The sequence below is a fragment of the Gallinula chloropus genome, assembly GCF_964237585.1.
Source record: "Gallinula chloropus genome assembly, chromosome: 30".
NCBI lineage: Eukaryota > Metazoa > Chordata > Aves > Gruiformes > Rallidae > Gallinula > Gallinula chloropus.
The window spans coordinates 1,587,717-1,613,401 of NC_140115.1; the positions used below are offsets into that span (position 1 = coordinate 1,587,717).

General features: G+C 50.8%; 2 protein-coding genes and 1 pseudogene across 3 annotated transcripts; 2 read left to right on the forward strand and 1 right to left on the reverse strand.

Moving 5' to 3' along the window:
- Positions 1–4,265: 4,265 nt before the first annotated feature.
- Positions 4,266–5,020, forward strand: LOC311202456 (olfactory receptor 14C36-like; annotated as a pseudogene). The gene has a single exon. The product of its transcript is annotated as an olfactory receptor 14C36-like (transcript).
- Positions 5,021–11,623: 6,603 nt separating this feature from the next.
- Positions 11,624–12,565, forward strand: LOC311202457 (olfactory receptor 14C36-like; the record flags this gene model as incomplete). Its single annotated transcript, XM_084277042.1, has 1 exon — positions 11,624–12,565. The coding sequence occupies one exon, from the start codon at positions 11,624–11,626 to the stop codon at positions 12,563–12,565; it is 942 nt and encodes a 313-aa protein (XP_084133168.1).
- A 4,139-nt stretch (positions 12,566–16,704) lies between these two features.
- LOC311202458 (olfactory receptor 14C36-like) lies at positions 16,705–23,025 on the reverse strand (the record flags this gene model as incomplete). Its single annotated transcript, XM_084277043.1, has 3 exons — positions 16,705–16,740; positions 17,427–17,495; positions 22,120–23,025. The coding sequence occupies 3 exons, from the start codon at positions 23,023–23,025 to the stop codon at positions 16,705–16,707; spliced, it is 1,011 nt and encodes a 336-aa protein (XP_084133169.1).
- Between the last annotated feature and the right edge of the window lie 2,660 nt (positions 23,026–25,685).

The following is a 25,685-nucleotide window of genomic DNA, read 5'->3' on the forward strand; positions in this document are numbered from 1 at the left end:
TGATTTCTGTAGCACAAATACAAAACGGGCAGTTTTGAGGGACTATAGCAGGCCCATAGACCCCTTGGTTGAGAATATAGAGCTGGGCCTTGAAGATATTGAAGGGTACCCTTGAGAAAGAGGAAGTGTAGAACATCCAGAGCAGTAAACCATTTTAAGGAATTTGCTGACTGCAGATAAAGGAACCTGGAAAGAGATAAACCTCGTTAGTGAAGTTAAAAATGTCCACCAATTGCATGATAGCATCTACCTGAGAGACCATGAGCAAAAGGACACGTGTAGTAGAAGCATATAAAAATGAGGATACAGAACTAAATCGGGTCCTTTTTGCTTGTTCACAAGGAGATTTCTTGTATGTGTCATTTGTCTGTCTCAACAGTGACCAGTTTCAACAAGGCCAAGTGCTGGGTCCTGCACTTTGGTCACAATAACCCCAGGCAGTGCTACAGGTCTGGAGCAGAGTAGTTGGAGACCTCCCTAGAGGAGAAAATGACCTGGGAGTGTTAGTGGAAAGCTGTGGGTGTTAGTGCAAAGCCAGCTGCACATGAGCCAGGAATGTGCCCAGGTGGCCAAAAAGGCCAATAGCATCCTGGCCTGGATCAGGAATAGTGTAACTAGCTTGAGTAGGGAAGGGATTTCCCATTATTCTCAGCTCTTTGAGGCCACACCTCAAGTACTGTGTCCAGTTTTGGGCCCCTCACTACATGAAGGATGTTGAAATGCTGGAGTGTGTCCAGAGAAGGGCAGTGAAGCTGTTGAAGGGTTTGGAGCACAAGTCTTGTGAGACATTTTAGCCTTAAGAAAAGGAGGCTGAAGGGAGACCTTATTGCTCTCTACATCGACCTACAAGTGGGTTTAGAGAGGTGGGAGTCGTTTTTTTATCTCACATAACAAGCAATAGGATGAGAAAAATCACCTGTTCAAACAGGTGGAGGTACCAGAATGAGATTGTGACCTCACAGGAAGCCTGTGCTGGAGCGGGTTTGCTGACAGGGCAGTGGAGGACCCACGCTGGGGATGTCTGTTGCTGAAGGAAGGCACCCCATTAAAGTGACCTACCCTGGAGCAGCTGGTGATGATCTGAACCTATGTGGGAAGGATTCATGTTGGAGTTCTAGGCTACAGTAATGATCATTAAACTCTTGCCCAGAAGGGCAGACAGGTTCATTCCCAGGCAGAGCCAGAAGTGCAGGAGCTGCAGCTCCTGTGTGTCTGCAAAGGGCAGGAGGAGGAACTGGCTGATGGAGCTGCTGCTGTTGGACATTTGCTGCCATCAGGTGTGGAGACCTGTCCAAGGAGGAAAAGGCAGAGAGATGTTAGGAGACTGTTCTTGGAGGAAAACCTCTTCCAATTCACATTGACTCTGTTGGACATTTGGACATTGAGCTGCTGTTGGATATTTGTTGCCTCTTGGCATGGAAAAGTGTTGCAGAAGGGAAAGAGAGAAGTTAGGAGAGGAAAACTAAAAGTTTGATTTATCTCGAAAATTCCCAGGTGTCCATTAGGAGCAGAAACCTCTCCCATGGGCTCCCAAAGAGTCATTCCTGGTCTTCAGTTTTGGGTATGGGCAAAAGGGCGTGAACAACACTTACACAAATTCTCAATCAGATGAGAGACACTTTTATGGGGAAGGGGATCTTGGAATCTTGCCTCCCACCCCAGTAATTCCCATGGGAGCTGGGACCAGCAGCTCCCAGGCAGAAGGTGCATATTTTGTGCCCACCAGAACAAGAGGAATTCCAGCTCTGGTGGGTTTGTGGCAGACATAGGTCAGAGCTTCATCCCTTTCCAGAAAGGATGAGGTCCCTGGAGTGACATACCTGACTCCCTTCCTTTCACAGGGGGAAAGACTGCCCTCCCTGTCCCTCCCTGGGAGTCCTGTCTCATGGGGAGACAAGGAAAGGTGATTGTCGTGCCCAGCTCTGGTTTGATCATGAAAAAGGACTCTGCTGGACAGAAGGATTTCTCCCCAGCCAAAGGAGGGAACATCAGGGGTGAGATCATAGAGCGATCCCCATAAGGGCTGAGGCACCAGGAGGGAGCCTAGAAATACTGGTCTTCTCCTGTAGAGCTGTTTTCAGGCTCCTGGGATGGAGGGAGCTCACCGCAACCCAGCAGCACTGCAGAGAGTCTGCTCTGCCCAGGAGCAGCTCCTCTGCCAAGCACACAGGGCTGGGGACACTGCCTGTAGGCACCAAGGGGAGACCTGTGAAGCTGAGAGAGCTGATGGATGCTGAGAGCTCACTGGAGGAGAAACGTAAAGAGACTTTGCTTCGAATTTTCTGCTCCTGTGGACTAGGTGGGAAGTGGGAGCTGAGCTTTAATTGATAACGTTGAAGGCAGCAGTGCAAACCCTTTTGTCATTAAGACTTGTCAGAGCATCTCCTGAGCCCTGCACACACAGAGGTTCCCTGGGGCAGTGCCCAGATGCCAGGAGAGGTCTGCAGAGCAGAGCTGAGTGCAGAGCAGAATGGATCAGGTCTGTGAACACAGAGCAGGATGTGAAATGGACAAAGAGAAGCAGCTCCAGGGACAGATCCAGAGAGATTTTGGCATGTACAGGAGAAGGAGCTGCTCCCAGAAATGCTGTGACAGTGGGGATTATATACCTCCCTGACATCACCAGGGGTGCAGACATTTTCGCGCACTGACCTCCTGGTTTCTTCCACACAGCACAGAGTCTGCATCCAGAGTTCCAGGGTTTCAGGCTGAGTCTTCTCCTTGGCAGCCCATATTCACAGTGAGGAGAAATCCCTGGGTGTCTGTCTGTCTGCCCCTGTGCTTCCAGTCTGGAAGCATTTCTTCCTGTTTCTCCCCCTGTCCCTGCTGCCTTTGTCTCACCATTGCCTGGGGTTCTGGGTACGTCAGTTGGTGGGGCTGGCACTGAACTGACCTTCACTTCAGGACTGAGGACTTCCTGGGAGGGTTCCTGCTAGGCTTCAGGCTGCCTCCCACCATGGCACCGCTCTCCTAGATACTCTTGTGCCACAGAGAGAAGCCCCATGCAGAAGACATCTCAGGTCTGAGACTGTGGCAATGCCGCCCATCACCTTTATGTGGGCAGTTGCCATGAGCCCTGTGTGTCCCTGGCTGGGAGCAGGGACCTGAGATCCTCTGTTGCAGAGTGGCTTGAGAAGCAAGGCCATGAGCCTATGGAGCAGCTGTTCAAGAGTTGCCTGTGTAGCTCAGTCAGACCAGGCCCCACGCCGTGTTGGTGAGCACAGAAGGGTCAACAATCGGTCAGCGTATTCTTGTGTATCGTGCAGCAAGGCCACAAGGTGTGGGAGCAGGAGGTGTGATAAGGATTCAGTGCTCCTGGGACTGAGAAAGAGACATGATTCCCAGGCTGACAGATGGGTGGAGTATGTAAATGCAACCTTTAGTTAAGAGCCAATTAGAATATGACGAGTATAACACGTGGTAGGAACAGTATAAAAGGAAGTGTGTGCTTGCAATAAAGTTGAAGTGCTTTCTCAATCACATTGATTGGCAGCATTCTTCCCTCTCATCGTGGCAATCCTCCTTGTGTAGGATGGGACAGCAGGAGGGTTTGGGAGCTCTGCTCTGTGAGACTGTATTCCTCAGGTCTGTGTTGGGTCAAGCACAGGGCAGCTGAGACCAGGGTTGATGGACAGAGCAGCTCTCCACACTCTGCACTCAGGGGAAGGTTTCACTGGCACTGCAGCAGCAATGTCAGGCAGTTCTGACAGAAGAAACACTCCTCAGGTACAGTCAGGAGAAAACAAAAGCTCCAAAACTCTGCTCTGCCCTCTGAAATTGGAGTGACAGTGCTGAAAACCTCATTCCTATCCACAGATGTTTTAGTGTGAGATCTCGCCATGCTTCTATTTCCTGACTGCTGCCAGGCAGGACTGAGTTCTCGAGAGCCCACAGCTGACCCTGCTCCCAGCAGTGGCACACTGAGGCCAGCACAAATCACAGCTCCCAAAAGGGACCTGCCAAAAGTCTTCCTGAATACAGGGAGTCAACGTGAGGGTGTTCCCTAAGAACTAAACGGGGTTTTCCTCAAAGAAGATTTCACTCATTTCTCACTGTATTTTCCTCCCCTGACAGGTCTCCATACTTAACGGCAGCAGATGTCCAACAGCAGCTCCATCAGCCAGTTCCTCCTCCTGCCCTTTGCACACACACGGGAGCTGCAGCTCCTGCACTTCTGGCTCTTCTTGGGCATCTGCCTGGCTGCTCTCCTGGGTAATGGCCTCATCATCATCACCATAGCCTGTGACCACCACCTCCACACCCCCATGTACTTCTTCCTCCTCAACCTCTCTATTATTGACATTGGCTACATCTCGACCACTGTTCCCAAATCCATAGCCAATTCCCTGTGGGATACCAGGGTCATTTCCTACACAGGATGTGTGGCCCAACTCTTTTTCTTTTTAAATTTGATCTCCAAGAGGCCTCTGTTCTCACTGTCATGGCCTATGACCGCTATGTTGCCATCTGCCACCCCCTGCACTACGGGACCCTCCTGGGCAGCAGAGCTTGTGTCCACATGGCAGCAGCTGCCTGGGCCAGTGGGTTTCTCTGTGCTGTGCTGCACACAGCCAATACATTTTCCCTTCCCCTCTGCCATGGCAATGCTGTTGCCCAGTTCTTCTGTGAAATCCCCCAGATCCTCAAGCTCTCCTGCTCAGATGCCTACCTCAGGGAAACTGGACTCATTGTGGTCAGTGTCTGTTTAGGTTTTGGGTGTTTTGTGTTCATTGTGGTGTCCTATGTGCAGATCTTCAGGGCTGTGCTGAGGATCCCCTCTCAGCAGGGACGGCACAAAGCCTTTTCCACCTGCATCCCTCACATGGTCGTGACTTCCCTGATTCTCAGCACTGCCATGTTTGCCTACCTGAAGCCCCCCTCCATCTCCTCCCTACTACTGGACCTGGTATTGGCATTTCTTTACTCAGTGTTTCCACCAGCAGTAAACCCCCTCATCTACAGCATGAAGAACCAGGAGCTCAAGGATGCCATGTGGAAACTGATGACTGGATGTTTCTAAGCAGCAATAAACTGCTCATCTTCTTGTGTATGTCACTGGTCATGTAACTCCTGTTATGCTCAGTCTGCCTTTACTAGAGAGTTTATTTTTGCGGGAGGAGGGGTTCCTCCTTTTTTTTTTTAAGCTGCAGTAACTCAGTGTATGTACATCCCATTCCTCATGCAGCATCTCCCAGTCCTGTGTGACGCAGACACTGCTTAATGATGAGCTGTGCTCTCTTTGCATCACGCCTGTCTTCAAAGCGAAATGATTTTCCCTTCTTTTTTTTTCCCCCTTATGTGTATAAAAATTTTACAAGCACATTTTCATCAGCTGAATCACCTCTCTGAAATTTCCCACCATGTCATAACAGGAATTTCCAGGATTGCTACCGATGGCAGTAGAAGAAATACTCACCTTCCCCTGTTCCTCAATACTGCCAGTTTGTCTCTTTCATCTCCCTCATCATTCAGGTGTCTCCACCTATTCTGATGATACAGCCATGGCTAAGGACACCTTTTCAGAAAAATGGTTGGATGCCTGCACTTCACTCTGCTCACAGGTTTCAACATCCCCTTCCTCTTTGGTCATTCAGATGCTGTTCAGGTCTCCGGTTCCTCCTTTGAGCTTCACAGTGTTGGAAACATCCCATCTTTCAGAAGTCTGAACTGTTCTGTCAGCAGGTCAGTGTGTTGATAAGTGACCTTTCTATGTACCTGATTAAATCTGTTCTGGGAGAGAATCTCCTCTGAAAGCTGACCCCCTTCACATGCTGCTTGGCCGTAGCAGTGGCTGAGGAGAGAGATTTCATGGTTATTAAACTGTGTCATGTTTAACTGCTGTTTGTTGCCAGAGAAATCTGTCTCTGCCTGGGAGCGAAGATGATACAAGGAGAAGTGTTGGGAGTCCCAGGAGGCCAGTGAGGGAACTGCTGGGCTTGGGGAGCACAAGGTTCACAAACAAGGGTTTTACCTCAAGACACTGCTTTTCCTGCCTGTCCAGATCTCCTTAGGAGACCTCTGCCCCAGCCCCCATTGCAGCATGCTGCTGAACCTTCTTCCATGATCTGAGATGTGACAGAAACATTTTTTCCTATGAAAAAATCCTGCATTGTGAAACTCCTTTGAAATTTTCATCACTCAAATAAAACCTCTCTAATTAATTAAAGAAGTCTCATTTTTTTTAAAGACAATTACGTGGAGAGACATGTTTGTAATGGCTTTCTGGATGTTAAGGATCCCAATAGTGCATTTTCTTCTGAGTCCAAATACCTCAAGATACCAAGAGGAGAGTGAAGAAACCTCTCAAGAAGTCCAAGTCAGGAGTAATGGCCAAAGTACCTTGAAGCAGTAACTGGCCCTGTCATTGTAGAGACGGACACAACACACCATTCAGTGACACATAACATCCTTTCCAGTTTCCCCTGTGTGGGCTGTAGCTACCAGTGCATGAGAGTCCGTATCCACAGTTACATGCACACATTTCAAGTGCCCACATTCATTAACAGGTGTAACATCTGATTGCCAAAGCTGCAACGCTTGCAGTCTGCAGGGGTTGGTACCACAGAACACTGGTATGTGATTCCCTTGACCTTCTGGACAGGCAGCCACAATGGAGCATGCTTCTGAATGTGATAATCCAAACTGTTCCCTCAAGGCTAAAAAACCTTGGTGAAAAAACTGATGAGAAAGGTTAGGTTGTTGGAAAATGTTAGGGACAGGCCCTAGGGCAAGAGCAGAAACCAGTGTGTCTGCCTGGGCATTTCCTTCAGTGTAAAACCCTGGTAAATCTGTCTGACTGCAGATGTGCCTGACAAAATACAGTTCTTGTCTTTGCTGTATCAGCTTCCACACAGCAAGTAACACTGCAAGCAGTAGTCGATTGTCTAAGGCAGTAAGAACACCTTATCCAGCCGTTTCACTAAATTTGCTACATAGGCTGAGTCTGGAATGATATTTACAGGGCCTGGAAACCGTTCAAAGGCTAAAACCATAGCACACAATTCTACCCCTTGGGGAGATCTTTGTTGCAGTGCTATTTCAGATTCCCACTGTCTGTTCTCTTGCCAGACTACTGCAGCCTTTCCAGTTTTTCCTGATCCATCTGTCAACACTGTTGGACCAGGCAGGGGTTAAGATTGGCTGAGTAGCTTCTGGCCAAAAGGTATTTCTTGTGCTAATTTTATCACAGGGTGTGAGGTAACCTGTCTCTCAGGTCCCTCACCACTCTCTCTGTAAAAAACTTCCCCCTAATATCTAATGTAAACCTTCCTTCCTTTAGCTTTAATCCATTCCCACTTGTACTGCCAGTCTCTACCCTTTTAAAAAGTTTATTTCCCTCCTGTTTGTATGTTCCCTTCAGGGACTGGAAGGCTGCAATGAGGTCCCCCAGCAGCCTTCTCTTCACCAGGCTGAACAAGTCCAGCTCTCCTCGTAGGGGAGGTGCTCTAGCCCTCTAATCATCATCTTTGTGGCTCCTCTGAACCCTCTCCAACAGTTCCACATCTTTCTTGTATTGTCGGCCCCAGACCTGGACACAGGACTCCAGATGGGGCCTCACGAGGGCAGAGTAGAGAGGGACAATCACCTCCCTGTCCCTGCTGCCACCCCTCTTCTGAAGGAGCCCAGGATACCAATGGCCTTGCGAGCTGCAAGAGCACACTGCTGGCTCATGTGAAGTTTCTCATCCACCAGAATCCCCAGGTCCTTCCCAGCAGGGCTGCTCTCCAGGAGCTCTTCTCCCAGTCTGTATCTGTGTCTGGGATTCTTCCAGCACAAGTGCAACACCTGACACTTGGCAGTGTTGAACCTCATTAGGTTCCCCCGGGCCCATCTTTCCAGCCTGTCAAGATCCCTCTGGATGGCTTCTTTCCTTTCTGGGGTGTCGACCACACCACTCAGCTTGGTGTCATCCGCAAACTTGCTGAGGGTGCACTCAATTCCATCATTGATGTCATTGATAATGATGTTCAAGAGCACCGGTCCCAAGACAGACCCCTGGGGGACACCGCTTGTCACCGGCCTCCACCTGGACACAGACCCATTGACCACCACCCTTTGGGTACGGTCTGTTAACCAGTTTCTTATCCACTGGATGCTCCACCCATCAAATCCACTTCTCTCCAATTTAGAGATAAGGATGTGGTGGGGGACTGTCAAAGGCCTTGCACAAGTCCAGGTAGATGACATCAGTTCCTTCCCTTTATTCCCCGATGCTGTCACTCCATCAAAGTCACAAGATTGGTGAGGCACGACCTTCCCTTGGTGAAGCCGTGCTGGCTGTCCCAGATCACATGCTCTTCCCTCATGTGCTCCAACATGTCGTCCAGGAGGATCTGTTCCATGATCTTCCCAGGCACAGAGGTGAGGCTCACCGGCCTGTAATTCCCTGGGTCTTCCTTGCTCCCTTTTTTATAAATGGGAGTGACATGACCTTTTCTCCAGTCCCCAGGGACCTCTCCTGACAGCCACGACTTTTCAAATATGATGGAGAGCAGCTCGGCAACCACATCAGCAACTCCTTCAGGCCCCTGGGATGCATGTCATCCAGCCCCAGAGACTTGTAGACATTCAGTCTCATGAGGCGGTCTTGGACTTGCTCTGCTCTTACAGTGGGGGGGGATTTACTCCCCCATTTCCCACCTTGAGTTCTAGGGATGCAAGGTTCTGGGATTTGAGAATTATGAGAATCCTGGCTGCCAGAGAAGACCAAGGCAAAGAACTCATTCAGTACTTCAGCCTTCTCCTCATCTGTTGCAGCCAATTCTCCTGTCTCATTTACCAAGGGGGGTACGTTCTCTTTGGCCTGTCTCTTCTGGCCAATGTACCTGTCAAATCCCTTCTTGTTGTTTTGAACATCCCTTGCCAAGTTCAGTTCCATCTGCGCCTTGGCTTTCCTGATGCCATCTCTGCAAGTCCGAACAGCATCCCTGTATTCTCTCCAGGCTACACACCCTTGCTTCCAGAGCTTGTATTTGCCTTTCTTTTCCCTCAGTTTGACCAGCAGGTCCTTGCTTAGCCATGCTGGCCTCCTGCCCCTCCTGCTCACTTTCTTATTCAGAGGGACAGAGAGCCCTTGAGCTCTCAGAAAGGCATCCTTAAAGAGTAGCCAGCTGTCCTCAACATTTCTGTCTCTAAGGACCACCTCCCAGGAGATCTTGGCCAACAAGTCCTTAAACAGTCTCAAGTTTGCTCTCTTGAAGTTCAGTGTCCTGGTCCCACTTTTCACCAGGGCCCACATTCCTTGAGATTACAAACTCAACTAGGGCATGGTCACTGCAGCCCAGACTGTCTCCAACCTTAAGACCTTTAATGATCTCCCCCACATTGGTGAGCACCAGGTCCAGCAGTGCATCGCCTCTGGTTGGTCTATAAATGAAATTGTGTGGCATGCAGCTTGAGAAACAAAGCCTCAAGCACTGCCAGGTTAACAGATAATGGGATGGAGCCTTTAGGCCATGAACCTCGGGGAAACTAAACAAGGTGGCAGCATCGTTGCCAGCCCCATGCTGGGACAGGCTCCAGGAAAAAGTGTCCTCTATTGTTAAGGTCTATCTGCTGTCTGACTAGGTTTTAGAAGTTCTATTAGCATGACAAGATAGAGATGCTGCTGTTGCAGCAAAATGTTGACCAATCAGATGTAGCCCAGGAACAGGGTATGTTTGAAAGAAAGCAGCCCTCTGCAGAGCATATAAAAAGGAATGATTCTTTGCAATAAATAGACTCTTGCTGGCATCAAGCTGTGTCCCATCTCTTTCCGTCGCGGCACTTTCTGGATATTAATGAGTCTTATGGTGTCTCTGGTGAGTCCAGAGAGTTCAGCTACAAAGAGGAGAGTGAAGAAACCTCTCCAGAAGTTTAAGTCAGCAGTAATGCCCAATGTACCTTGAAGCAATAACAGGACCCACTGGGAGCCATTACTGACAAAGCCTCCCCATGGGCTCGTTAGAGCAGACAGCTGGAGGCCATGAGGACAAACCCAGGCAAAGCACAGGCAGCTCTGATGCTGAGGACACCCTGGTTTGGTCTGATGAAGCAGCAATGCCAGTGCTGACCCCCAGCCCCTGGGCAGGAAGATCCTGAGAATGTCAGAGATGAGATCATGGAACAATCCCCATGAGGCCTGAGGCATCAGGAGGGAGCCTAGAAGAACTGGTCTTCTCCATCTGAGCTGGCCCAGGCTCCTGGGATGGGGGGAGCTCATGGCAACCCAGCAGCACTGCAGAGAGACAGCTCTGCCCAGGAGCAGCTCCTCTGCCAAGCACACAGGGCTGGGGACACTGCCTGTAGGCACCGAGGGGAGACCTGAGAGGCTGAGACAGCTGACGGATGCTGAGAGCTCACTGGAGGAGAAATCTCCACAGCACTCTGCCTGGTATGTCTGTGGGTGCAGGGCAATGCAGGTTCTGTTCCTGGAGGGATCTTCTAAAGCTGGGACATGGGACAGTGTGTGGGGTCTTTCAGGAGGACAGGTTCTCTCTCTGGACCAGAAGGTGCTGCATGGAAAGGATGCCCTTCTGCCCCATCAGAGGGAGAGGGCAGGACAGCTGTCTTCTCCTGGGCATGGCTGCATTCGCACTGTGGAAAGAAGCAGTGGATGTAAAGTGTGACGAATGGAAATATGGTGCAGGGCCCTTGTCCCAGAGAGAAGAAACCTCTGAGTGCCTGTCCTTCCAGCCTTCTGTGGAATGTTTCTCACTGTTTCTCCTCCTGTCCATGTTGCCTATCTCCCACCGTTTCCTGGGGCTTTTAGCACGTCCATTGGTGGGGCTGGCACTGAGTGACCCTCACTTCAGGACCCCCATCTGTAGGACTGTTTTCCAGGCAGTTCCTGCTGGGCTGCAGGCTGCCTCCCACAATGGCACCGCTCTCCCAGGGACTCTTGTGCCCCAGAGAGGAGCCCCATGCAGGAGACATCTCGGCACAGAGGCCGTGGCAATGCCACTCATCACCTGTGTGTGGGCAGCTGCACTGAGCCCTGTTGGTCCCTGGCTGGGAGCGGGGAGCTGAGATACTCCTTTGTAGGATGAGACTGTAGGATGGCTTTGGAGCTCTGCCCTGCGAGACTGGATTCCTCAGGTCTCTGTGGGGTCCAGTTTCTTCTGCGGGGAACAGCAGGGTGTGATCATAGAGCATCCAGCACAGGGCAGCTGAGAGCAGGGCTGATGTACAGAGCAGCTCTCCACACTCTGCACCCAGGGGAAGGTTTCACTGGCACTGCAGCAGCAATGTCAGGGAGTTCTCACAGGAGAAACACTCCTCAGGTACAGGCAGGAGAAAACCAAAGCTCCAAAGCTCTTCTCTGCCCTCAGGTGAAATTGGATTGACAGTGCTGAAAAGCTCATTCCTATCCACAGGGCATTTAGTCTGAGATCACACCATCCTTCTATTTACTGACTGCTGCAAGGCAGGACTGAGTTCTCCACAGCCCACAGCCAACCCTCCTCCCAGCAGTGGAACACTCAGTCCAGCACAAAAAAGACCTCCAAAAAAGGGACCTGTCAGAAGTCCTCCTTAATACAGAGAGTCAATGTGAATTGAAAGAGGCTTTCCTCAAGGACGAGATCAGTAAATTATCACTACCCTTTTTCCTCCTTTGACAGCTCTCCACAGTTGATGGCAGCAGATGTCCAACAGCAGCTCCATCAACCAGTTCCTCCTCCTGGCCTTTGCAGACACACAGGAGCTGCAGCTCCTGCACTTCTGCCTCTTCCTGGGCATCTACCTGGCTGCTCTCCTGAGCAATGGCCTCATCATCATCACCATATCCTGTGACCACCACCTCCACACCCCCATGTACTTCTTCCTCCTCAACCTCGCTGTTACTGACCTTGGCTGCATCTCCACCACAATTCCCAAATCCATGGCCAATGCCTTGTGGGACACCAGGGCCATTTCCTACACAGGATGTCTGGCTCAATTCTTTTTCTTTTTATTTTTGATAGTCACAGAGTACTATATTCTCACTGTCATGGCCTATGACCGCTACGTTGCCATCTGCCACCCCCTGCACTACGGGACCCTCCTGGGCAGCAGAGCTTGTGTCCACATGGCAGCAGCTGCCTGGGCCAGTGGGTTTCTCTATTCTCTGCTGCACACAGCCAATACATTTTCACTCCCTCTCTGCAAGGGCAATGTCATTGACCAGTTCTTCTGTGAAATCCCCCAGATCCTCAAGCTCTCCTGCTCAGATGCCTACCTCAGGGAAATTGGACTCATTGTCATCAGTGTCTGTTCAGGTTTTGGGTGTTTTGTGTTCATCGTGGTGTCCTATGTGCAGATCTTCAGGGCTGTGCTGAGGATCCCCTCTCAGCAGGGACGGCACAAAGCCTTTTCCACCTGCATTCCTCACTTGGCCGTGGTCTCCCTGTTTGTCATCAGTGTCCTGTTTGCCTACCTGAAGCCCCCCTCCATCTCCTCCCTTGTGCTGGATATGGTAGTGGCATTTCTTTACTCGGTGGTTCCACCAGTAGTGAACCCCCTCATCTACAGCATGAGGAACCAGGAGCTCAAGGATGCTTTGTGGAAACTGATTACTAGTGTGTCTGGTGTTTCTAAGCAGCAATAAACTGCACCACGTTGTGGAAGTTTTTTTCCTTCTAGTCTGTGTAATCTATAATCCCATTCCTAATGCAGCTTCTCCTGAACTTGTGTGACCCAGACCTGTGCTCTCTTTGCATAAGGTCTGCCTGAAAACAGACAGAGCCTCTGTGGGTTGGGATAAGGACAGTTTACTGACAAAAGCACCATAAAAAAGGGGAACAATAACAGCCCCAAATGCACTCACACCCATGTATAGCACAGAGAGTGCATTACAAACCCAACAATAACAGAGTGCTGTAGCATGCCATGACCACCCCTCCTCAGCCAGCCCCTTTGATGGGGAAGTGATGTCAGGTGGTGTGGAAAACAGCCCAGGCAAACTCAGCACAGCTGTGCTGGCTGCTTGGGGAGGTGAGCCTGGCCTGGCCAGAACCAGGACATTATCCACTCCTGTTTCCACACCATCTACACCATGCCCAGATCTTACGTTTTCAGAGTACTGGGGAGGTTCATAACATCATTTATTATTTAGACCATCTACCCTGGACCACCATCCAGGAAATAGTATAGAGAAATATGGAATATTTGGGCTTTTTTCTCCTTTGGCAATGTCTAAAGCCAGCTGGATGGCTTTCACCTCTGCAAACTGACAGGATTTGCCTTCTCCATAGGCAGCTTCTGCAACTGGTCGTGTAGGAATCCATACAGCAGCTTACCACCTCTGATGTTTACCAGAAATGTGACAGGACCCATTGGTGAACAGGGCATTTTTCTTCTCATTTTCTGGAAGTTCAGTGTACACTGAAGCCTCTTCAGCACGTGTCACCTGTTCCTCTGGTAATACTCCAAAATCTTTCCCTCTGGCCAGTCTGTGATCACTTCCAGGGTTCCTGGGTGACTGGGGTTTCTTATTCAATCCCGATGTGTGATAAGTGTGACCCACTTGCTCCACGGAGCATGAGTGGCATGTTGTGTAGGAGGGGCTTTCCCTTTGAACATCCAGCCCAGCACTGGCAGTTGGGGTGCCAGCAGGAGCTGGGCTTCAGTCCCAATCACTTCTGAAGTGGCTCGAACCCCTTCATGTGCTGCCAGTATTTACCTTTCTGTTAGAGTGTCTGGATCCTCTGTAGCCCCGACTCCAAAACCCCAGAGACTGACCTTGGGCCTCCTGTTGCCTTTTGTGGCGTGGCGACCCAGTTCAGGAACGGCAACAACGCCACACTCTGGCCTCACGGTCCATCAGCTCACAGACACCAATGTGGTGGACGGCAAATGGCGTTTATTAGTGAGTGGCACAGTGTTATATAGCTGTCCTGGTTTTGGTCAGGATGGAGTTAACTTCTTTTGTAGCAGCGGATGGAATGCTGTGTTTGAGAGTTAAAATGAAAGCAGTGCTGATAACACCCTGATGTTTTTAGTTGCTGTCAGACAGTCAAGGACTTTCTCAGCTCTTCATATTTCTCTATTCATGAGAAAGGAGGGGCAAAGCCAGGACAGGTGACCGAGCTGACCAAAGAGAGTATTCCACTCTGACAGGAGGAAGGCCTGGGGCGGCTCCGGGACGCGCGGTTCTTGTGGGACGGTCGGGTTCCGGGACGGCTCTGGGTGGCACGGCCTGAGCTGTGGGTTTGGTGAGAAACTGCATTGGGTATCAACAGCTTCATATATTTTTGCTCTAAAGTCCTGTCAGCATTGTTATATTTTATCTTTCTGCTATCTTAGTAAACCATCCTTATCCCAACAAACAGGCCTCTTAGTTTCTTGGTTTTGGGGTTATTTGCCCCTTCCTTTTCCCTTCCCCTGCCTCTCACACACACCCACGCCCCCACCCCCTCTTCCCTCTTTCCTTGCTCTTTTCCTTTAAGGAGCAGGCAGCTGCGTGGATCTTGGCCCTCAGCTGGGGTAAAACCACGACAGCATCTTAAAACATCTGCCAGCTCTTCTCTGCTTCTTTGGTGCTGAGGGCAGTTTCCTTGGGGGTCCTACTGGTAACCAATAAATCTACTCTCTGGTAGGTCTGTTACCTCAGGAGTCATCTTTGATGAAACCCAGGATACTCCTGGATTGGTACCAGTCCCCACTCTCCTTTTACAAGGTGGTTGAAATCCACCAGCAGGAGGAGAACCTGCAAGAGTGACCCATCCTGTGAGATGTCAGGAAGAAGCAATGTCACAACCCAAGACATGAGCTTTCTGCAATCAGGCTGTCACTATTCAGATTCTGAGGCACAGATGAAATAAAAGTCCCTTCCCCACCCACCACTCCACTTGTGTCCTACAAGCCCTTCAAAGATAGATGCCACCTCACTTTTCTCCTCCAAGGGTTCAATGACTTCACAGGGCTAAGGGTCAGGGATCCCCCCTTACAGTTTGGGTGAGGCTCAGGGTGAGGATTTGTGTTTCTGCTTAGTGCTACTTGAAAGTGATTTCAGGGCTGCTCAGCTTTGTGGCTTAGGGGATTGGGTTAGGGCTAGAAGGAAGGGCCAAGATCAAGGCTGGCATGTCAAGAGTAGGGATCAAGTGCTGTCCCTTTCATGTTCTGCTTCCTTGTCCTTCCCCACGGTCCCTTCCCTCTTGGATGAAGCTCTCAGGCATCTCAAGCACTTCACAATGTTGCTCCTCACCAACCAGCTTCCTCCAGCAGAAGTATCATCACCAGCAATGCCACCTTCTTCCTCTTGCCCCAAACCTCATCTACCTGGCCTTTCCTTCACAATCCCTGCCCTCATTGTAGCTCTTTAGGAAACATTTTGGAGAAGGGTTGAAGATGTGGGGAGGGTGGCTTCAGCATTAGGGATGGGTTAAGCTTCAGGCATCTGGTGAGGGTTTCAACTATGGTGTTGGCATTTAGAGTAGGGTGATAGGTGAGTGCTCCAGGATTAGGACACAGGAAAAGGTGGAGGGTGCTCTGGGCAGTGCCAGGTTGAAGAGACAGGGTGTGCAGGCACTCTGCAAGCTTCCACCCTCACGGTGACCAGAGACTAACTTCAGCTGGTGACCAAAAGCCTCCCCATTTCACTGGGCATTGGAGGACCACTGGGCCCTGTGGTGTGACAGGACACATGCAAGTGGCTCCATGACACAGCACGTCCGTATTTTCTCACTTCATCATCCTGATATTGCTCCCTGATTTCCTGCTCCAATCAGCATTCAGAGAGGCACGTGTCAATGTTCTGAATGAGTTTCATCACCCACAGCACTGAGCAGCCTCTACTAAACCTCCAGGAATCTTCCTTCCTGCCATGGGCCTCCACACTCAATGACTTTACCATGGAAGCTTGCTAGTGTGCAGCAACTATCATCAGTTTACTCTTGCCTCTCAACTTCTGTACAGTTGCAGGGGGACTTTTAAGCAGACACTGTCTTCTAGAAAGAGTTTTACTAATGTGATGATGTCAGCTAATACAGGATAGAGGACAAGTCCATTTCTTTCACAGTCCTAACTAACTTATATTTTCAGCATCAACAAACATTTTCATTTGACTGAAAATAATCCCCCAGAAAAGTCCAATTTCATTTTCTAAAGATGGGCCTGGGGACAGGGGACTGTCGGTAGATAGGGCTTTGCGGTCAGAAGATGTCGCGCTGTACAGAAAGGTAGGACCCCTCCCCTCCACAGGTAACCAATAGTAAGGAGCTGTTAAGGAGAGAGGATGGGAGTGGCATCACAGCCCTGGGGTATAAATCCCCGTGCTTCTGGCTAATAAACGCCATTTGCCGTCCCCCACATTGGTGTCTGTGAGCTGATGGACCGTGCTGCCAGAGTGTGGCGCCGTTGCCGTTCGGCAACAAGTGGTGCCGTAACCCGGGACACTCGCCTGCATCAGGTGAACGGCAGCCGGAGCGGCAGGACCAGCCAGGCGCAGGGGACGCCCTCGGACCCGCAAGGAGGATGGAAGCCCTTGTGAAGGTCGTATTGGGATTGCGTACGCAGTGGGGTATTGAGTGTAAGGCTAAAGATTTTACTCTCGCTGTTGCGAGACTTTTAGAAATTGGGGTCTTGACCAGCCAGTTGATATTCTCCATCCTAAAGTGTGGGGGAAGTGTACTAATGCTTTGGCTGAGGAAACCATGTCCTCAGGTAGTAGGAAAAATCTGAAATCATGGAGGAGGTTTGTACAGGCCCTCCGGAAGGTTATACAAGAGCAGGACACTTGGAGGGCGGCTACACAAACTTTGCAGCCTCCAGACAGTGATAAGCCTGCCGAGCACAAAGATTGAAAGGGCGTTAAGCCTCCTCCATCCCCGAACACCGATCTGCCTATGGAGGGGCAGGAGCGAGCAAAATCTCTTACGGAGGGACAGGAGCGAGCTAAATCTCTCTGGGACGGGCTAGTCGAGGAGGTTAGGGCTGCCGCTAAAAGATCAGAATCTCAGGAAAAATGGCAGACGCCACGTGCTCCCCAAGATGGCACCGGCGGAGAAGAAGGGCAGGGAAAGCATACTTTTGGTGCTAAAAAGGGAGGAAATTCCAGAGCTGCCTGGATCACGTGAAAAGGAAGGGGAAGAGAAGGGCGGTAGAAATAGAGAAGGGAAGGACAAGAGAGTGAGTGACAGGCGGAGAGCCAATCAGAACCTGCCGATGGGGAGGGGCGGGTCGACGGGTCGGGAACAAAGACCCACCCACAAAGCTGGTGGGTCGGGTCGAAGCCCGACAAAAAAAGGGGAAAACAGGAAGTGGCTGGTCAGTCGAGTTCTGGCTCCGAGTTGGATACTAGTCAGGGCAAGTGGCTCGTAACCGATTCCAGCTCAGAAGAGGAGGAGGAAATCAGAATAGGCAAAATCAAAAGCAAAAATTTTCCCGTCCAAATTAAAAAAGAATCATTAGGGGAAAACGTGCCTCTTACGGATTGGAAAAGATACAAATTGCATGTGCCAATTGGGCACCATCTGCCGCGTCAGCGTTCCTGGTCCGGGTGATGCCCGGGAGACAGAGGGCTCACTCGCCACTAAACCCTAAGGATACACAAGTGATCGTTACAGCAATTGCGGATAAGGGGCTTAATTCGGCCATGGTCTCCACCCTCATAGATGGGGGTTTTGGAAGAGATGACCTACTTCCCTTTGATATAAAACAAACTTGTAGACTGATTTTTGACGGGGCAGGAATGATCGTTTTTAAACAAGAATGGGAGGAGAACCGTACGAGGTTACTGGCCCAGGCAGTTGGGGACGATCATGTTCTGCGTGGCTCTAGCCTGCAGCGGCTAATGGGTACAGATCCAGCAATGCTTACCCCTCAGGCACAAGCACAGGGCTTATGGGCCCCTGAGGTCGCGGCAACTACTCGCGCAGCCAGAGAAGCCATTAGCGCAGTCTCTAGAGCCATCACTAGGCCATCACCATGGGCCACAACAAAGCAGAGCGAAAGCGAAAGCTTCACACAATTTGTGGATCACCTCCAAGCAGCAGTAGACTCGTCAGCGCTGCCTCCGGAAGCAAAAGGCCCGGTCATAGCAGAATGCTGACGTCAGCAGTGTAATTCGGCAACCAAAGAAATTCTCCGATCACTACCAGCAGGGTCAAATATTGCGGACGTGATTAAGCATGTTGCGAGGGAAGAACATTTAATTCCAATTCAGGCAGCTGTTCACGCCCTAGTAGCCAAGGCAGTGGTGTGTTTTAAATGTGGTCAGGTTGGACACATCGGGAGAAATTGCCCTCAGTCCGGAAATCCACCAATAGCGCTCCCCCCACGCCAAACTCAGCCCAGGGGACCGTGTTGGGCTTGTGGGAGGAGGGGACATTTTGCCAAGGATTGCGGGGGTAACAATCAGGGAAACTTCAAAGGGAGGGGACTTTCGGGCCGCACCCAGTTCTCTCCCGAGTGGGACATGAGGTGGCCCAATTATATCAGCCACAAATGGGGCAAGGCGATTTCGAACTCGTTGTCCCCTCAAGAAGTGACCAATTATATAGCCCAACCAACATTGCAGGCAGACCTACCTTTGCCTCAGGGACAGCAGGGACTACCCTCTGGGGTTGGGACCCCAGGGTGGCTTTGGCTGTAAAATGTGATGACCCGCCGGTGGTGTGGGGAGTCTGCTCCCTTTACAATACTTTAGATGACACCACCATCAGTGTTCCCTTTTTAATTGATACCAGAGCAGACATCACAGTCATCCCCGAAATGCACTGGCCCCCACACTGGAAATTGGAAAATGCCCCCATGGTGGGAGGAGTTGGGGGACTAACCCTAGCCAGAAAGAGCACTCAATTGATAGCAATCACACTCCATACTGAAAAGGGACCAGAAAAAACCATCACCCTCTTTCCATATGTCATGTCAGGAGTCCCACCCTTGTTTGGAAGGGACGCTTTAGCCCTATTGAAAGCCAGGGTACTCAGAAATGGGGCACTACCTTAACGTACGGCATCCCGTACAATAGCACAGGGCAAGCCATAGTCGAGCGAGCGAACCAAACAGTAAAATCTAAATTAGAAGTGTTAGCAAAGGCAGAGGGTTTCACCAATGCCATTCCTACAGGAGACCAAGCACGCCTGTTGGCAACTGCTCTGTTAGCACTGAATCAGTTCCCCAGAGGAGAGGAGGTAAACAGTCCTACCCAAAAACATTGGGCCACTCGGGCACTTGAAGAAGGCCCACCGGTTGTAGACAGGAATGAGCTGGGAGAATGGGAACAGTGGTGGAAGTTGGTCCTTTTGTTACGAGGGTAAAACGTGCTGTTAAAAAAGGTGGCAGGATTAAATGGTGTAAACTGTGAGTTTTCATCCACAGGATCAGATCATCAGGCACCCCCGTGACCGATACACCCAGGTGGCCGAGGAGGACGACAAGTCAGCAAGCATCCTGTCTGCATCCGAGACTCCCAAACAAGAGGAATCCAAACAACGGCAAAACAGCCCCCGTGGCAAAAGGCCACAATGTCTCTGTGTGATTTTACTTTTAGAGTTTGTCGTGCCGTCTAGGGGTTTGTACGAACATCGACTGTGGGAATGGGTGTTAGGGAGATGTCAGGATCACAAAATACTCCAAAGAATAGTTGTAAATATTTTTGTTAAATGCTACTTTCTGATTACTAGATCAATCCAACCAAAATCTTACTCGCACTGTAAGTACTTTTAGTAGGCATAGGGAGGGGGGAAATGTCGGTAGATAGGGCTTTGCGGTTGGAAGATGTCGCGCTGTACAGAAAGGTAGGACCCCTCCCCTCCACAGGTAACCAATAGCAAGTAGCTGGTAAGGTGAGAGGATGGGAGTGGCATCACAGCCCTGGGGTATAAAGCCCCGTGCCTCTGGCTAATAAACGCCATTTGCCGTCCCCCACATTGGTGTCTGTGAGCTGATGGACCGTGCTGCCAGAGTGTGGCGCCGTTCCTGAACCAGGTCACCGTGCCTTGTGAAAGGCAACACAGTGTGCTCTCCTGGCTAAGAAGGCCAATGACACCCCGGGGTGTATTAGAAGGGGTGTGGTTTGTAGGTCAAGAGAGGCCTTTCTCCCCCTTGCCCAGGTGAGAACGCACCTGGAATATTGTGTCCAGTTCTGGGGCCCTCAGTTCCAGAAGGACAGAGAACTCCTTGAGTTCAGGGCAGGGCCACCAAGATGATTCCTTATGAGGAAAGGCTGAGGGAGCTGGGCCTCTTGAGCTTGGAGAAGAGGAGACTGAGGGGTGACATTATTCACCTTTATACATGTGTAAATGGTGAGAGTTGGGAGGATGGAGCCAGGCTCTTCTCAGTGATGGCCAGTAATAAGGGGCAATGGGTGAAAGGTGGAGCAGAGGAAGTTCCATATGAATGTAAGGAGGAACTTTTTTCCCTGTGAGGGTGGTGGAGCACTGGGACAGACTGCTCAGTGAGGTAGTGGAGTTTCCTTCTCCATAGACATTCAAAACCTGCCTGGATGTGTTCCTGTGTGATTTAGTCTGGGTGATCCTGCTCTGGCAGGGGAGGTTGGACTAGATGATCTTTTGATGTCTCAGCCAACTCCTAACTTTCTGTGATTCTCTGATTCTGTGATTCCTACCCAAGGGAATGATCCTAAAAGCTCCTCATGTCCTTTTCAGGCTCTACCAGTGTCCACCTTAGAAACTGCTAAATGCCCAGGTACAGCTCCAAAACAACAGGTTTGAGTGCTGAAAGACGTTCCTGGCCTGAAACCTCCCCAGGAGGCCACTAGCAGCCCCAGGAACCTTCGAGCTCAGGGCTTTCATAGACAACGGAACAGCCCAAAAATTACCTGATGTCTCTTTGCAACTCTAACAGTGTCCACTTTTGGAAACATTAGAAGTCCAGCTGTAGCTCCCAAAGAAAATGTTTGAGGTGTGAAAGATGTTCTTGGCCTTAAACCTGCCTAGATAGCTCACTAGAAGCCCTAGTAACCTTTGGGCTGAGGAATTTCCTGAGACAGCAAATGGTCCTAACATTGCTTGATGACACTTCTGGGCTCTACCAGTATATTCCTTCCAATGTTGCTAAATGAAGAGCAACGGATCCTTAACAAAAGCTGCAGGGATGAATGAAGTTACTGGCCTGAAACCTCCCCAGGTAGCCCACTAGAAGCCCCAGCAACCCTGGGGCTAAAGGCTTTCATAGACAAGGGAATGGTCCTAACAGTGTCTGACTTCATTTTTGGGCTCTTCCAGTGTCCAGCGGGAAAGGGAGGGAGAAGAAAAAACAAGGAAGCCAAAACCTTTAGAGTTGGGATAGGAACAGTTTACTGGGACAGCAGAGAGAGAGAAACTACAACAATAGCAAAATAGGCAAAACTGGTGATACACAATGTGGTTTCTCACCGCACCACAGAGCTCATCCTGAAACCAGACTGTCACCAAAATCCTGAATCCTGGAGCTGCCTCCTCCTCCCACCACCAATCCCACCCTTATGCCGAGCATCTGGTAATTAGAATGGAATCCCCTCTTTGGGCAGTTCAGATCACCTGTCCTGGTTGTGTCCACTACCTTCTCCTTAGCAGGGGAATATGAAAATTGAAGAGTCTTTGATTGCCTGGCAGCAACTAGAAACATCAAGGTAGATCAGCACGGTCCTCATCCCAGCTCCCAAACTTTGCATTCCACCTGCTACTAGAAAGAAAATTAACTCTATCCTGGCCGAAACCAGGATATGACAGAGCAGTTCAATAGAATTCTGAAAGATGGGACATTTTCCAGCTCTCTGAAGGTCAAAGCAGAAACCAGGCAGTTGAGCAGCATCTGAAGGGCAAAGAGCAAGTGGAGGTGGAAACCTGGGAGCAAAGTAAAGTGCATACGTCCAGCCAGTCTGCTGAGAAGTTGTCCTTAGGCATGGCCTTATCATCAGGAGAGGTAGAAACACCTGAATGACGAGGGAGATGGAAGAGACCGACTAGCGGTAATCCCGGTACTGGGGAAGGTGAGTGTTTCTTCCGCTGCCATGTCTGAGTGAACCAAGAGCTGAGAATACTGCATTAGGAATGGGATGAATGTGAAACATGTAATTAAAGCTTAGTCAAAAAAGAAGGAAAAAAGACAATTAAAAAACCTGCTAAATGCAGACTGGTCCTAATACGAGTTCCATGGCCTGTGATATGCAGAAGAAGATGAGTAGTTCCCTGCTGTTTAGAAACATCCAGTCATTACCTTCCACACAGCATCCTTGAGCTCCTGGTTCCTCATGCTGTAGATGAGGGGGTTCACTGCTGGTGGAAACACCGAGTAAAGAAATGACACAACCAGGTCCAGAAATATGGAAGAGATGGAGGGGGGCTTCAGATAGGCAAACCCAGCAGTGCTGACAAACAAGGTGACCACAGCCAGGTGAGGGAGGCAGGTGGAAAAGGCTTTGTGCCGTCCCTGCTGCGAGGGGATCCTCAGCACAGCCCTGAAGATCTGCACATAGGACACCACGATGAACACAAAACACCCAAAAGTTAAACAGGCACTGACCACAATGACTGCAATCTCCCTGAGGTAGGCATCTGAGCAGGAGAGCTTGAGGATCTGGGGGATTTCACAGAAGAACTGGTCAAGGACATTGCCACGGCAGAGGGGCAGTGAAAATGTACTGGATGTGTGCAGAATGGAATAGAGAATCCCACTGGCCCAGGCAGCTGCTGCCATGTGGACACAAGCTCTGCTGCCCAGGAGGGTCCCGTAGTGCAGGGGGTGGCAGATGGCAACGTAGCGGTCGTAGGCCATGACTGTGAGAAGACAGAACTCTGTTGAGATCAAAAATACAAAGAAAAATGTTTGAGCCAGACATCCTGTGTAGGAAATGGCCCTGGTGTCCCACAAGGAGTTGGCCATGGATTTGGGAACAGTGGTGGAGATGAAGCCAAGGTCAGCAACAGAGAGGTTGAGGAGGAAGAAGTACATGGGGGTGTGGAGGTGGTGGTCACAGGCTATGGTGATGATGATGAGGCCATTGCCCAGGAGAGCAGCCAGGTAGATGCCCAGGAAGAGGCAGAAGTGCAGGAGCTGCAGCTCCCGTGTGTCTGCAAAGGGCAGGAGGAGGAACTGGCTGATGGAGCTGCTGCTGTTGGACATCTGCTGCCATCAAGTGTGGAGACCTGTCCAAGGAGGAAAAGGAAGCAAGAAGTTAAGGAGCTCCTCTGACAAAAACCTCTAGCAAGTCTTAGGAAACACCCTCAGATTGACTCTGTATTTAGGAAGATTTTTGTCAGGTCCCTTTTGGAAGCTCTGCTTTGTGCTGGCTTCAGTGTGCCACTGGTGGGAGGAGGGTTGGCTGTGGGGTCTTGAGAACTCAGTCCTGCCTTGCAGCAGTAAGTGAATAGTTTCAGTCCTACAGATGGGGGTCCTGAAGTGAGGGTCAGCTCAGTGCCAGCCCCACCAAAGGACATGCCCAGAGCCCCAGGTAAGGGTGGGACAGAGACAGCAACTACAGGAGAGGAAACAGTGAAAAACGCTCCAGCCAAAACTGGAAGGACAGGGACAGAAAGACAGACAGGCACTCATGGGTTTCTACTCACTAGGGAGTTGGGTTGCCAACAACAAGACTCAGCCTGAAACCCTGGAACTCTGGGTGCAGAGTCTGTGCTGGGTGGCAGAAACCAGGGTGTTTCTGTGGGAAAGTATCAGCACGGTGGGTGATGTTAGGGAGGTACCAAATCCCCACTGCCAGGGCATTGCTGGGAGCAGCTCACTCTTCCTCCTTGCCAATGTCTCTGCTGCCTGGAGCTGTCCCTGCAGCTGCTTCTCTTTGCCCATGTCACCTCCTGCTCTGTGCTCACAGACCTCATCCAACCTGCCCTGCACTCAGCTCTGCTCTGCAGACCCCTCCTGGCATCAGGGCACTGCCCAGGGAACCTCTGTGTGTGCAGAGCTCAGGAGAAGCTCCAAAGTCTTAATAAGATTTGAGTTTTCATTGCATATTCTTTGGGGAGAAATAAGTTCTCATCTACCACAGCACAGCCCACAGGAGAGGAACAGTCAAAGCAGACACTGCCTTGCAGGAAAATGCTTCCTTGATTTTTTTTTTCAAAGTCCCTTTGGAATGTCTCAAGAATCAGCTGGAACTGGAAGTAAAGCTGACCCATGCAGCATTTTCTTACAGAAGAGGGAACCTGTGCTGCCCTTCCCTGGGTCACTCCTTCAACCCACAGCTGCTGTCTCTATTGCTGTGGAAAGCCCACAAGCCAGGTTGAGTTCTGACCCTGGCAGCAGCAGAGTCCCTGCCCCAGCACACAGACCCCAGGTTGCAGGGACCCTGCTCACAAGGACAGCCCTGGACACCTCTCAACCATGCCCAGGAGAAGACAGCTGTCCTGCCCTGTCCCTCTCATGGGGCAGAAGGGCATCCCTTCCAGGCAGCACCTTCTGGTCCTAGAGAGAACCTGTCCTCCTGACAGACCCCACACACTGCCCCATGTCCCAGCTTTAGGAGATCCCTCCAGGAACAGAACCTGCATTGCCCTGCACCCACAGACATACCAGGCAGAGTGCTGTGGAGATTTCTCCTCCAGTGAGCTCTCAGCATCCATCAGCTCTCTCAGCCTCACAGGTCTCCCCTCGGTGCCTCCAGGCAGTGTCCCCAGCCCTGTGTGCTTGGCAGAGGAGCTGCTCCTGGCCAGAGCTGTCTCTCTGCAGCGCTGCAATATTTATGAGCTCCCACTGTCCCTCCCAGGAGCCCAGCCCAGCTCACAGCAGAGGAGCAGGTTAAGACATCATACACTCTGTCCCCTCTGGGCTCCTCCCTAGAGCTCCAGGGAACCTACTTGGAAAGAAACTGAAGTTCTCACTGACTTTCCCTCCCTTGTGAGAGGAGAAATCCTTGTGTCCAGCAGAGTCCTTTCTCCTGATCAAACCAGAGCTGGGCAGGACAATCACCTTTCCTTTTCTCCCCATGAGACAGGACCCCCAGGCAGGGACAGGCAGGGGTCTCTGTCCCCCTGCAAAGGTTAAGGAGCATGGCTGCCTGGGACCTGATGGTCCCAGTGCCCAAGGGAATTACTGAGGGTGGAGGCCAGGAAAGAGTTGCTCAGACACCAACCCCTGTTGTCACCTGAAGGGCCAGAGGTGGTCCAAGAGACATGAGTGGGTTCAAGGTCCAATAGAGCAATGCTGCCTGGGATGAGGAGCATTTTTGAGCCTGGTGGGGAATTCCTTTGGCCAAATGAAAAGACACCAGATGGTCACAGTTAGGACCATCCATACCCAGAGGCACCACATGTCCAGCAGAAGCTCCAGCAGCCAGTTCCTCCTCCTGCCCTTTACAGAACCCATGGGAGCTGCAGCTCCTGCACTTCTGCCTCTTCCTGGGCATCTTCCTGTCTGCTCCTCTGGGCAACAGTTTAATGATCATTGTTACAGTCTCTCCAAAATTTCCTCCTCCCTCAGCAGCCAGTCCCTGGCTGGCAGAGTTTGTGGAAGGATTTGAGCAGGTCATAGGGCAGTTATCACCTCCTACAGCCTGTGACTTTACAGCTGCACAGGCAAACAACCCTGGCAAACTGACACACCACCTGTTCAATGGGTGCCTTGGCTACATCATCCCAATCCCATCTCCATCCCAATCCCACCCCAATCACAATCCTATCCCATCTATCCTGGATCTTGCCAGGGAAGAGTTAACCTCCCCAGGCAGGCAGCACAGGTGAGCTGAGTTAGCCCAGGCTGTTTGCCACACCACTTGACATCACTCCCACAGAAAAGGGGCTTGTTGGGGAGGGGCACTCCTGGTGTCTCCA